General features: G+C 38.1%; 1 protein-coding gene across 1 annotated transcript; it reads left to right on the forward strand.

Annotated features, from left to right (window-relative positions):
- The first annotated feature begins 556 nt into the window (after positions 1-556).
- Positions 557-1,605, forward strand: LOC122020730 (putative germin-like protein 2-3). The gene is made up of 2 exons (XM_042578750.1): positions 557-771; positions 876-1,605. The coding sequence occupies exons 1-2, from the start codon at positions 645-647 to the stop codon at positions 1,433-1,435; spliced, it is 687 nt and encodes a 228-aa protein (XP_042434684.1). The 5' UTR covers positions 557-644; the 3' UTR covers positions 1,436-1,605.
- Positions 1,606-15,078: the final 13,473 nt, after the last annotated feature.

The raw sequence follows: 15,078 nt of genomic DNA on the forward strand, positions 1-15,078 counted from the left end.
GCTAGCAATTCTGATGGTGAATGCAATGCAATGCTATGCATACATTAATGGGTTTACATAGAGAAGAAGTAGAGGTTTGAAACAATCTTCCAGCTCTGCTTTGCTTTCATTTGGTGCCGTGCACGAGAAGAGATATCATGAAATGGTAAACGCGCATGACATGCTCAGTCTTCACCTGCTCCTTAATCATCAGAGTAACTACTTGGTCTTATCTTATTACTTGACAGATTAAAAGTTTTCGCCTGAGAATTTGACCATATGGCGCTAGCAACTACAAGACATGCACAAATTAAGCCAATTGACTTAGTCCTCCACGTCCTTTATATTAATTTACTTGGCCAACATAGAAGCAAATTAGAATGGGCAACACAATACGTTTATCGTATTAATTAATTGATTGTATTGGCTTGTACTTAATTAATCCACGCTCCCATTAATGTTCATATTTGAATTATACATTTATAATAAGTCAAAGTCAAAGTAAGTTAAGATTATTTCAAACCTTCTAGTCTGATAGTCTATATATACATCCCTTCCCTCTAACCTATTCGTACATCATTGCAGCTAGCAAACAACTTGATCGCAACCAACCCTCGTTTCTACTCTTTTATATATTAATCTCCTAAACAAATTAATTAGCTAAGATGACACCTAAAATTCTTCTGGTTATTGCTGCTCTCCTTGCTTTGCAATTAGCTACCTCTCGTGTAGTATGGGCATCTGATCCTAGTCCGCTTCAAGACTTTTGCGTCGCCGATAACAGCTCCAAAGGTTTATATACATAACTTCTTCTCCCTTAGCTTAGCTTGGTTGATTTAATTTAGAGTGGCTTGTCTAATTACATCTTATGTATTCATTGGTTCCTTGATTTACAGTGTTTGTCAATGGATTCGTTTGCAAGAGCATGGATGACGTGAAAGCCGAAGACTTCTTCACCTATGGCCTCGACAAGCCCGGCAACACCATAAACAAGCTAGGCTCCAACGTCCATGCAATCAATGTGAATACAATTCCTGGGCTCAACACGCTCGGCATCTCCATGGCTCGCATCGACTTCGCCCCTCACGGACTCAACCCACCCCACACTCACCCTCGCGCCACTGAGATCCTCACCGTGCTAGAAGGGGAGCTCTATGTTGGCTTTGTGACATCCAACATCGGCCAAACCAACCGCCTATTCACCAAGATTCTGAAGAAGGGCGATGTGTTTGTGTTCCCTCAAGGCCTTATCCACTTCCAATTCAACCGTGGCCATACAAGAGCTATTGCAATCGCTGCTCTAAGTAGCCAAAACCCCGGTACCATAACCGTTGCAAATGCAGTATTTGGCTCAAAACCCTCCGTATCCGATGAAGTTCTCGCTAAGGCTTTCCAAGTGGATCGGAAGATTGTTGACCAACTCCAAGCTCAATTCTGGATGGATAACAACAATTAGACATATAGGAGACGTGTGTGTGCGCGCGTTTTGAATATATTATCAATATCGTCAGTATGCATAGGTTTTTATAACCAGCATAATTGACTTACTTAATAAAGTAATTTATCATGTAACCGTTTAATTTATTTCAATAATAATGATGATAATAAGAGATTTTATTTGAATAATGATAATATGAGATTTTGTTTGAAGCCCAGTTTAATCATCATACTATTTTATTTTAAGAATATGAATCTTTTACTAATTTAGTAAAATTTAAAATTAAATTATGTTAATATTTTTTTCTTCACTAAATTTAAAATTTATTAGTAATTTTTAATTATATTTTATATAAAAAATATGTACTCTAATGATTATCTTTAGTTTCACATCTTAAAATTTACAACACCTCAAGCGGAAAATTTTTTATAAATATCTTGAGTCGGTAAAATTAAAAAATTTATTTTTCTTGATCTTTTGATTAAGATCAGTATAGTATTTATTTTTATCAATTTAATATTTGATATAAAAATTAAATTAATTTTTTATGAGATAAAAATTATTACAATAATTTATTATTAAGATTCTCAAGCGCCATCTTTATATTGTACTACTATATAACCTAATGCATCCTTACATAATCTAATTTATGGGCCTACTGTATGAACGTGGTATCTCCATATAAAATCTAATTTATGAGCTAGGGTATTAATTTACCCCTATATTATATTATACAGATAATTATGCATGTGCACGATAGCTACTCCTCGTAAAGATAAAAGCACTCCTAACCTAATGAGTGTAAAAGTTTGTATGGTATATCCAACCTACCATATTTATTCCACATTCCTAGCTTTTTTGACTTGCCTATTTCGATTGAGATTTTTATTGGTGGCAAAAGATGAGTGCGTTCGTTCCCAGTATCCCCATCAACTCGTCCCAAGGTCAACATGGAGAAGGTAAAAGGCGATTGAGATTTTCATGACCTATTGTTGTTTGATTAATTATAGGGCATATTGACGTGATTTGTCCATCCCATCTAATTGCATGCTTAACACAATTAATAGTCCCCTCGGGACGGTGTGATGGTTAAGGTATATGATGTTACCATATGAGGTCTTGGGGTCGAAACTCGGCGTGACCGAGCATAACCTCCCCCATGTCTTGGCCATTTGCACTAATAGCTAGTAGTCACCCATGATTTACCTCCTCCGTGTTGGCCTAGGGACGGGTTGGCGGGGGCGCTGGGGGCGAGCGAATCGCCTTTTTGCCACATGCTTAATACAATTAATAGTCCCCTCGGATGAGTCTAATGGCTAGCACATGAGATATTGCCACTAATGAGGTCTGGGATTCGAATCTCGGCAAAGCCGAGGTAAATGCCTCCCTTATGTGCTAGTCACTATTCCAAAGGCTAGTAGCCGTCCGTGATTTACCTCCTCCGTATTGCCTTGGTACGGGTTGGCGGGGGCGCTGGGGACGAGCGTATTCGCCTTTTGCCACCAATGCTTAACATAATTGATGGGCGTTGTGGGTAAGCATATTCGTCTTTTTACCATCATGCCTAACACAATTGATTATCATCATGACATCTGGGGTTCGAATCTCGGCAAAAGTCGAGGTAAATATTTCCTTTATATATTAGTCAGTATTCCAAAGGTTAGTAGTCGTCCATGATTTACCTCGTCCGTTTGGCCCTGGCACGGGTTGGCGGGGGTGTTGGGGGCGAGTGTATTCGCCTTTTGCCACCATGCTTAACTCAATTGGTTTTCCACCTTAGTGTTTGCCTAGGGACAGATTAGTGGGAGCATTGAGGATGAGCGAATCGCCTTTTACCACATGCTTAACTCAATTGGATTTTTAATTTTCCAACTAAAATTCAGCTCTTTTCCGAGCATGCCCTCATCCATACCTTGACCATTTGTACTAATGGCTAGTAGTCACTCGTGATTTACCTCCATCGTGTTGACCTAGGGACGGATTGGCGAGAGAGATGGGGGTAAGCAAATTGCCTTTTTCCACATGCTTAACCAATTGGGTCCCCTCAGAATGGTACGGTGGTTAAGATATGAGGTGTTATCACATGAGATCTTGGGGTTGAAAGTCAGTGTATACCCGAGCATATCTTCCCACATGCTTTGTCTATTTGCACTAATGGCTATTAGACACCCGTGATTTATCTTCTTCGTGTTAGTTTAAGGATGTATTGGTGGAGGTGCCACCTTTTGTATCATGCCTAACTCAATTGAATTTCCTGAATCGTCTTGCACTGAATTAGTCCATTAAACTTGGCATGATTAGTCTTTCTGAGCTACGTAGCATGATAACAATTCCGTTTAACTTGCTCGGCATACCTAAATTGATTTGGCAAACATACAAAAGATATTATTGGTACAATTATACATTTGTACACTAAGACCATGTTTAGTAGGGTGTAATCTGTCTTGTAATATAATCAGGATTACATTACAAGGCTGATTATTTTGTTTGGTTTAATCTTAAACTTGTAATGTAATATAATCTGGATTAGAAAATGTAGTGAAGTTTTGTAATCTGGATTACAAAACAAATACTATGTAATCCGATTACATTACGAGGTTACCATTTCACCAAAATTTAAATGTCTAATATACCATTAGTTCGTCGCCGGCCGTCGACCGCCCTCGGCCGCCGGTCGTCGGTCGTCGCCTGCGGCCCGCCACCCGCCGTCGCCCTATCCACCGAACGAACCAGAACAGAGCCACGCCGAGCCGGACCTCGCGCACCGACACATCACCGCCGCCATGGGAATCTCACACTTCTTGGCGATAGAATTCGTGGAAGGGACGCGAATTTATAAGAAAGGGAAAGGACGACGACCGCTGGTTGTCGGTGGCTACCGAGCTCCGGTAGAGGATGACTGCCGGTAGAGGTCGCAAGATATTTTTGTCATTGTATAATAATACTAATTACATTCCTTATAAAAAATAATAAACACCAAACAAAAGAATGTAATCATCCTTGTAATCAAAGATTATATATATTACATTACCAAACGTAGTAATATAATCAAGATTACATTACATTACATTACAAATTTGATTACATTACAAGCTAGATTACATTACATCCAACCAAATGTAAGCTAAGTGATCAAATTCGACCTTGGATTTTGATATTTGGATAAAATGTTTAAGTTAGACCTCCTATATGTGTTTCATATGTATTTGAAGTTGGACACCAACTTGGCACATTTGTACACTACGTGACCAAATTCGACCTTGGATTTGGATATTTGGATAAAAAGTTTAAATTAGACCTCCTATATGTGTTTCATATGTATTTGAAGTTGAACACCAACTTGGCATGACACATATTGAAAAAAGAAATATATATTAACCCCGTCAGGTAATATTGAATCTGGGGTAACCGTCTAGGTCCTACGAAAGTTTTCTACTGATTGCTAGGGTAAATCGGAAAGCACTCCAGGCGTACGGTCAAGAAGCACAATATCCCTTTGTTGCACATCTCATTTGGAGAAAAAAATCTCTACAAGTACATCATAGTTGGAAAATGAACAGTGTGTGTTTGGATGACAACTGGGAGCCCTTCTACTACATCATAGCCCCGAGGGCATATATGTTAAAAAAATAAAGCCCCAGGGGCACGACATATATTGAGCTTATAGAGTTTATGAGTGTTGATGAAGGCTTGGCTTGATAAAGGCTACACGGTGGTAAAAGGTGAATACGCTCGCCTCTAGCGCCCCCGCCAACCCATCCTAGGGTCAACATGAAGGAGGTAAATCACGGGCGGCTACTAGCTTTTGGAATAGTGATTAGCACATCAGAGAGTCATTTACTTTGGCTTTGCCGAGATTCAAACCCTAGACCTCATGGTGGTAACACCTTATGCGCTAGTCACTAGACCCATCCGAGCACTTAATGACTTGGAGGTGCAATGGAGTTCGAAAAAGATTGCATAAGGTGTCCGAGGGACTGTAGGATAAGAAAACATTGATAGTGTTGGAGTAATTTATGGAGCTCGAGTTCACATAGTCATGTTGGTTGACTTGGTGGCTTGAGGTTCCTTGGCAATCGAAGATGTAGAAAATATGTTCTAAATGCATGATAGACGAATTAATTAAATGCGATAAAAACTTACAGCGATCTCCCGCAGATCCGCAGTCGGCAGTGGCGAAAACTCGCTGTCGGAAGAGCGATCACAAGATCGGAAAGCCCTCCGCAATTCCACAAACCAAATCCCACCGCCTTGGATGTTCTCCTCTTACTCTCGTCTCCAACGCACTTTCACACCCCCTGAGCCTTGGACGGACCCCCTTTATATAGGGAAATACACTAGGGGCATAATGGACTTTTCCATTATGTGTAGTGGAGAACATGGGCCACATTCCCCACTATCCCCATTTCCAACATCTCCCACTCGTCCAAGGTAAGTCACTGAGACTAGTTCATTCAGGTAAGTCACAAAGACTTAATAAGTCACATAGACTATTAGAGAGTTTGGTCACATAGACCATATGAGAACATCCAATCCATACTTAGAGAAAATGATTCGTGCGACAGCAAGCACACTGAGCGATAGTTGCTAAGAAGATTGTTACACCTTGACTTAGCCGCTCTTTGAGCAATCAATGCTAATAAAATTGTTACACTTTACTTAGCTGCTCAAATAAATTAGAGACACACTCTTCATGGCACAGCCTCTTTCCTGGTGGCACATAGCCTTTATCCAGAATCCATCCAATCTTCAAGTGACACACAGCCATTATCTTGAAGGTATCCATGTCTTGCTATTTACCCAGATTAAATAATTTTCATTTACATCGATATGAACATCTCTAATCCCTTATAATGACCATTATGTCATGAGCATGTTCCATATCTAATATTCACATTCATTTCCGTACATAACAGAAATGGGTCGACTAGTGAATAACAACAAAAGATGTAAATATATTTAATCTTCCTTTTTAGCTAGAATCAATTCATTTTAATCAGTCGCTTTCCTAGTTATGCTCCATAGACCGAATCATCCATAGCCATAGGATACACGCTAAAGTAGCAGACACTGATTAAAACTTCAAGTAGACAGCTAAATAGTCACTAAGGCAAAAATTGAGATTAACATATAATCTCAAAGGTCTCACATAGTAGAGAAACAGAGATTCATTCTCCTACTACCTTTATTGTCGCAATAGCACATGTGGTATGAATCACATGCTACGATGTTATTCTCTTTACTAAAAAGAGTGCATGTTGTCTTCAAATTTAACATCGTACAGATTTCGATCTAGACATACCTAACGTCTAATCCTGAATTCAACATATGAATTCTAATCTGGCTTTCAACAGGTTTAGTAAATGGTGGGTTCATTTACTTCGATCATTATTTACACATAAATGATCTCATCTTGACACAATTATCAAGGCGACCTCAACTTATGAATCTGTCTCTAATTTCATAATTTCAGCTACGTAAGCTATTTCATAAGTAACGGTCTTACCCCTATTTGTACTTAACAAACAGAGATGATTGTCCATGTGAGTGGACCAATCTCCACCTGCCAACATGCTCACCGAGATCTTATATGAATGTAACAAATACAACATATACACTGAATAAATTATGGCAAATGACACAATCATAACACAAAGTCTGATTGTTATTTCAATATTGTTACATTCTACGAAGTCCCAAAGACTTTACATGTTCTTTAAATGACTCTTTAGTCATTGGCTTAGTAAAAGGATCTGCAAGCATAACACGTGTAGGGACATACTCAAGAATGACTTTTCTTTTAGCCACAATATCCCTTACAAAATTATATTTAATTTCTATATGCTTGCCTTTGCTATGATATTTGGGATCCTTGGAAAAAGCTATTGCAGCTTGACTGTCACAGTAGACAGTTACTGGACTCCCACTATCCTCAGCAATTTTCAGATGCTTCAGAAACCTTCTCAACCAGACTGCTTCTTGCACAGCTGTTGAACATGCCACATATTCAGCTTCCATAGTCGACAAAGCTACACAAGCTTGTTTCTTGCTGTTCCAGGAGATGGCGCCACCATTCAGCAAGAATGCATAGCCTGATGTGGATTTTCTATCATCCAGGTCTCCAGCCCAATCTGCATCTGAATAACCTTTCAGACTCATATCTGATCCTTGAAAACAGAGACAATAATCTGTTGTCGCCTTCAGATATCTGAATATCCTTTTTACTGCCTTCCAGTGTCTCGGTCCTGGGTTTGACTGGAAGCAACTGACCAAGCTCACAACATAGCTGATATCGGGACGTGTACACAACATAGTGTACATCAAACTACCAATAGCACTGGCATATGATTTTTATTCATCTCAGCTATTTCCTCTGGAGTTTTAGGACACATACTCTTGCTCAACACAGTACCTTTCACAATAAGTGTATGTTCTATGTTGCAATTAGACATGCTGAAATAATGTAACATCTTATTTATATAAGACTCTTGTGACAGACCTAAAAGTCTTTTAGGACGATCTCTTATGATCTTCACCCCTAAGATGTATTCAGCTTCTCCCATATCTGTTGTATCAAATTGTGATGGCAGTCACTTCTTGACTTCATTCACATATCCTATGTCATTTCCAGCTATCAGCATATCATCAACATATAATGATAAAATGACATACTTTCCTTTTTCCTGTTTCAGGAAAACACAATGATCCTCATTGATCATTTCAAAACCATAAGATAAAACGGCTTCATTAAATCTTATGTTCCATTGTCTTGACGCTTGCTTTAGCCCATATATAGACTTTCTAAGTCTACATACTTTTTGCTCTTGGCCTTCAGCAATGAAACCTTCTGGTTGAACCATATAGATTTCTTCGTCAAGATCACCATTAAGGAAAGCGGTTTTTACATCCATCTGATGTAATTCTAAGTCATAATGTGTCACAAAGGCCAAAATAACTCTTATTGATACAAATTTCACTACGGGAGAAAATGTCTCTTCAAAGTCAATACCCTCCATTTGAGTATATCCTTTTGCAACTAAACGAGCTTTGTATCTGTTAATCAATCCATCTGCTTTCCTCTTTATTTTGAGAATTCATTTATTCCCAATAGCCCTTCGGCCCTGAGGAAGATCGACTAAGTCCCAAACATGATTTTGAATCATGGACTCTATCTCTTCAACCATTGCAGCTTTCCATTTTTCTCTAACTCTACATCCCAATGCTTCCTCAATGGATTGAGGCTCGTCGTTGTCAATTGGAAATGTAACCAATGCCTCATTCTCAATATCAAACCTCTTCTTAGGTTTGATCTTACGAACACTTCTCCGTAAGTTGGGCTGTTGAGAAGTCAACTCATGACTCGGCATATCACTCTCACTCGGTTGACTAGACTCAGGTATCCCTTTTGACACCTCTCTTGTTGATAATATCTCATCCTCCTCAAATAGAGGAACATTTTTATCAACATTGTTGGAGTGTATACTGAAAGCCTAAGCTTTGTAAACATTCATTATGAATAAAGAATCACATTTGGTCAAATTGTCTACATTTAGTTGTAATTGTTCAATTAATTTATACTGTAGATAACATAGTATGTGGTGTCACATGCAGAAGATGATGTTGTCAGTACCTTATAAATTATAAACAGTAGCTCACGACCAAAATGGAAAGGAAAAAACCATTAGAAGGTCGTAATGTAATTAGGTATCAGTTAATCTTGACTGTATAATTACACTAGTACACTTAGAGTGTATTGAGTAGGACCATTTGAGGTCGTTTCTTTTATACTGACTTTATAAAGAAACAAAGACCTCGGTTATTATGGAAGTGTGTGCTCTTAATCCTGATATAATAACAAGCACATATATTTGATATTTATTTCTTTAACTTATCAATGGGTGAGATTTAGTTCGATGAATCAATAAGCCCGATAAGTTGGGAAATGGTATCACTTATAGTGTGTGTTGTTGATTATAGAAGGAAACTGTGTCCTAGAGATACTAGGTTGAGAATGTCCCCAAGAGGAGCTCATAAGGATTGTCATGTTAAACCCTGCAGGTGGACTTAGTCCGACATGACGATAAGGTTGAGTGGTACTACTCTTGGACTAAGATATTAATTAAATGAGTTGTCAGTAACTCACTTAATTAGTGGACATTCGATATCTTAAACACAGGGAGACTAACACACTCATAATAAGAAGGAGCCCAAAATGTAATTTGGGATTGGTGCGGTAGTTCAATAATAGTTCTCTAGTGGAATGAATTATTATTGATAAAATTAAGTTGTGTGTTCGGGGCGAACACGGGATGCTTAATTTTATCGGGAGACCAAAACCAATTCCTCCTCTCGGTCCCTATCGTAGCCTCTTATTTATAGAGTTCTATACCCACCTATACCCACCTTCTATACCCACCCAATAGGGGCCGGCCAAGCTAGCTTGGGAACAAGCTAGGGCCAGCCTAGGTATAAGATTGGGTGGCCGGCCCTAGCTTGAACCCAAGCTAGTAGGGCCGGCCAAATTAAATTAAAAAAGAAATTTAATTTTAATTTTTTATTATGTGGAAGATATAATTTATTAAAGAGAATTAAAATTAAAATATCTCTCTTGTAAAAGATCTACAAAATATTAAAGAAAGAGATTAGATCTCTTTCCTTATTTGTAGATTGGTGAGATATTTTATTTTCTCTTTAAAAATTATTCACATGTTGTAAAATTAAAATTATAGAAATTTCCTTTTTATCAACCATGAAGAGATTTGAAGAGAAATTTTATTTTTTTAAAATTTCCGGAAACAAATTAGGAAGTTTTAATTGTTGATTGAAACTTGTCCAATTTTGTTTTCATTGATGTGGCAGGCCACTTGATTTTAATTGGGGAAATTTTATTTTATTTTTCAATTAAATCATGTCAAGGAAATTAAGAAAATTTTATTGTAATTAAATTTCCTAATTTGCCTAGGCCAAGGAATATAAAAGAAGGAGTGAGGGTGCCTTCAAGAGACACAACATCTATTATTTCTCTCCCTCTTTTGTTCCTTGGTGTGGCCGGCCATCCTCTCCCTCTCTTCCTCTTGTGGTGGCCGAACCTCTCTCTCTCCCTTGGAGCTCTTGTGGTGGCCGGATACTACTTGGAGAAGAAGAAGAAGAAGGAGAGAAAGCTAGCATCTCTTGGAGCTTGGTTAGTATTTTGGTTTTTCTCCTTGGTGAAGTTTTCCTTTGTGGCCGAACCTTGCTTGGAGGAGAAGAAGGTGGTTGGTGGTTTCTCATCTCGGTAGATCGTTGCCCACACAACGTCCGAGGTTAGAAGAGGAATACGGTAGAAGATCAAGAGGTTTTTCTACAAGGTATAACTAGTAATTTTTATTTCCGCATCATGCTAGTTATTTATGGAAATAATACCAAATACAAGAGGCTTACGTTCTAGAATTTCGAATATGTTTTTCCGATGCTGTGTTCTTTTGTTTTTTCTTTTCCTTGTGATTTGATTGTTCTCTTTGGTTAACCTAAAGTTATTTTAGGAAATTAAATATTAGCTTTCTATAAAAGGTTTTGTCTAGTCGGTGGTGGTTGCTCCCATATCCAAGAAGGTCATGTACCTCGCCACGTTAGTAATGGGAACCAATTATGGAAACTAATATTTAATGGAATTAATAACTTAAGGAGACTTGGGTCGAACGTGTAAAGTTCCGCAGGAGATCCAAGTCAAAACCTAAAAGAACAAATAGATTAAGTTTTGGATCAAACGTGTTAAGTTCCGCAGGCGATCCAAAATTTAATTTAAAAGAACACATGGTAGCTAGGAAAAGGTTCAGACCTTTGTACAAAATTTTTGTACAGTGGAACCTATAGGTTTTCCGAGTAGCAACCAACAAACATCACCTCTGATTGGGAACTCTGTTTCGAGAAAAGTCGCATCTCTCGAGTCTATTTCGGAGATGGTTCCATCTAGTTGCTCACCTATGAAAACATAACCTTTGGAGGTCTCATGATATCTTATAAAGATACATTTCTTACCTCTAGGCCCTAGTTTTCCATACTTGTGAGAACTATCATGAATATAAGCAGCTGACCCCCAAGGTCTCAGATTACTCAAATCTGGTTTTCTGCCTGTCCAACGTTCGTATGGGGTAGATGGAACTGACTTTGAAGGCACTTTGTTAAGTATATAGGCTGCAGTTAATAATGCATCTCCCCAATAGGAGATTGGCAAATTAGCTTGCGCCATCATAGACCTAACCATTTCAAGAAGAGTCCTATTTCTTCTTTCAGCTACCCCATTTTGCTGTGGAGTTCCAGGGATTGTCAGCTGTCTAATAATTCCTCTATCATTACATATTGTCTTGAACATATCAGACAAATACTCCCCACCACGATCAGTGCGTAAAGTCTTAACTTTATGTTCTGTTTGATTCTCAACTTCGTTCATATAACGAATGAAGCAATCTAATGCTTCAGATTTGTGAGAAATCAAATACACATGACCGAACCTAGAGAAATCATCAATAAATGTAATGAAATAGGAAGCTCCATGTCTAGCCTTCACATTCATTGGACCACAAATGTCCGAATGAATTAACTGCAATGTCGATTCAGATCTAATAGCCTTACCAAATGGTTTCCTAGTTGCTTTTCCAGCAAGACAATGCTCACATATAGACAATTGAATCTTAGCTCGAGTGCCCAATAGACCCTCTCTAGCTAATCGATTCATACGTTCTTGTCCTATGTGTCCTAATCTAGCATGCCAAACTTCATCAGTTATATCTGCATCACTAGTTAAAGCAATGTTTGAAAAACAACCATCAATAGCATAATTGACATCTGGTTCTACATCAAGAACCATAAAACCATTTGTTAAAAAACGATATCCGATTGGCACTGAGTCAATCTTAAGTTCAACAAACCGATTGTAAAAATTAATACAATACCCTAAATCAAGAAGACACGTAACGGAAACAAGATTCCGTCGAATTTCAAGAGCATACAGGACATCATGTAGAAATAAAACTCTACCACCACGTAGGTTGAGTTTGCAAGTGCCGACTCCTTTGACTTCAACTCTTGCATTATTTCCCACATAGATCCACTTGTTGCCAGCTGGTACCCGACGGTACTCAACAAATGTAACTCGTTCCCGAGCTACTTGGTTGGTTGCTCTCGAATCTATAATCCACAAAGGATAAGAATCAGCTAACAACACTGAACTAGCAACAAAATGCTCTTGAAAAGAAGACACACTTGGATTTACCTTTTTCGGCTCAGTGCACTCCCGAGCAAAGTGGCCCTTTTTGCCACAATTAAAACAAGTCAACTTGTTTTTAGGTTTCTTTCCAGTCTTCTTGACTATCTTCTTGATTGGGCCTTGTCCCACAACAGCAGCTTCCCTCTTCTTTCCCTTCCCTTTCTTGAACCATTTCTTTTTCTTGGATCCATATGATCCAGCAGAACTTACAGCCACATAGGCTTGTCCAGAAATCCTTGCGGATTCAACTCTTTCCGCCTCCAATTCTACATGGCATGAGACATCAGTGAAAGTCTTGATACTCTCACTGTGAGTTAAGGTCTGCTTCATGGTCTCCCAAGAATCTGGAAGTGAACGAATAACTGCTTGAACCTGTTGTTCATCAGTCAACTCATGACCAGCAGTTTTAAGCTCCCGAATCATGTTCGACATCCCCCTGAGGTGTTGAACCATTGACATATTCGGACGCTTTTTGTAGCTGTCAAATTTAATTGTCAGCTGTCGAAGCTTGCTCAGACTTACTCCACTGTATTTTTCTTTAAGGGCAACCCAGACTTCATGAGCCGTAAAATATGACTCATATTCAAAAGCTAGGTCGTCTACCATTGAACTAATCAATATACCCTTTGCAGTGGAGTCCTTTTTCTTCCATGCCTTATAGGCATCAAGATCTCGTCTGTGTTGTGCAGTGGGACCATCTACAGGTACTTCCATAACCTGATTTACAGCCTCTAGAACTTCTTGTTCCTCAAGTACATATTGTATCTTGAGGTGCCAGATCTTGTAGTTATCCCCATTAAGTTTTTCACCTTTGTTGAGTTCAGCTATTATGTTTTTGGTTGTCATAATCTATCACAAATAAACAAATTATTTAGTATTCAGTATATATCATATGTATGCAATTTATGATTGACTTAATATTACTTTGAGTTGGTTTACAAAATCAAGTGACAACTATGTTTTCACTCATCATCCGTATGACCAATCAAATTAATATTAATCAATTCTATTACATACATCCCAACAAATGAACTAATCATTTATAATATCATGAATTCATTAATTAAATGAACTAATCATTTAATATATCATGTTTTTTTTTAATTAAATGAACTAATCATTTAATACATCATGAACTAATCATGCATCATGTCAAGCAAACAGCATAAATAAATGAACATATCATTAATATAAAATTATGCTGCAAATTGTTAACATATAACCAACTGACATGAATGAAATGGACTAACTATTGTTCATACAAAACGACAATAAAAATAACAGAACTCTAATAAACTAGATAGGCAACTACCACTCCCACTAGGACAGACACTAGTGCAGTAGCTAATATAATCCCTCTCAGCCTGGACTCATTTGGGGTAATCCCAGGCATGACAGCTTCAAGATTTTCAATTGGTTCCCACACACACTCTCCCAGATCCTCTGGATCTTCCTCTGGATCTTCAGGCTCTTCTGAATGCTCTTCAGATTCTTCTGGATCCTCCTTTGGAGGATCTTCAGGATCTTCTGAATCCTCTTCAGATTCATCTGGATCCTCCTTTGGGTCTTCAGGACCCCAATAGAGATGAAGCAACTGTCTGCACATCTCTGAATACGAGATGTGTCCATCATAATCATCCCAAAGTTGGAATGCTATCTGCCTAAGGTTTTCTGGCAGTGAATAGACTAGAGCAAATCTTATGTGTGTGTCTTCTACTGGAAATTCTTCTCGCTCGAGTTTCCAGAACAACCGATCGAGCCGACCAATAAGCCATCCGAGTCCTTGAACAGGGTCGAAATCAAGCTCCTTAATCTCCTCCCAAAGCTCATGTTGTCGTAAATCACAACTAGCCATCTGAAAAATTGAAAATAAATAAGTCAGTACAAAACCGACTAACCAGTACAAAATCGGCTTATTTCAATTTATACAGGCATAGTACCAACATAATAAATCAAGAAAAACAAATCTTCTCGATTTTCAGAAGTTTAAGTCGACAATTAGAACTAATCTAATTGGTCAGATCCATTGGATTGGTTGATTAGGGATCCAGATCCTAAGCTTGGTCCATTGTCCATAATTAGAACTAATCTAATTGGATAAGGATTTTTATGCCTATGTTCTGTTACTTTTTCTCTAGGTCCATTTCTACCAATTTCAGACTTATTGATCAAACTCAGGTCCGTTTGATCAAACCAATGCTCATTGGTTTAAGTCTGACTAATTAGAACAAATCTAATTGTTTTGATCAAATCTGACCCATTAGAACAAATCTGGTCATTTGATCATATTTGGTCCAAGTCCAATTAATCAACCCAAATTGATTCAAGTTTAGATCAAATTTATTTAATTAAACCAACTAATGATTCAATCTAAATTTGGTCTAATTGGACTAAAATTATTCTACACCATTTATTA

The sequence above is a fragment of the Zingiber officinale genome, chromosome 9A (genome assembly GCF_018446385.1).
Source record: "Zingiber officinale cultivar Zhangliang chromosome 9A, Zo_v1.1, whole genome shotgun sequence".
NCBI lineage: Eukaryota > Viridiplantae > Streptophyta > Magnoliopsida > Zingiberales > Zingiberaceae > Zingiber > Zingiber officinale.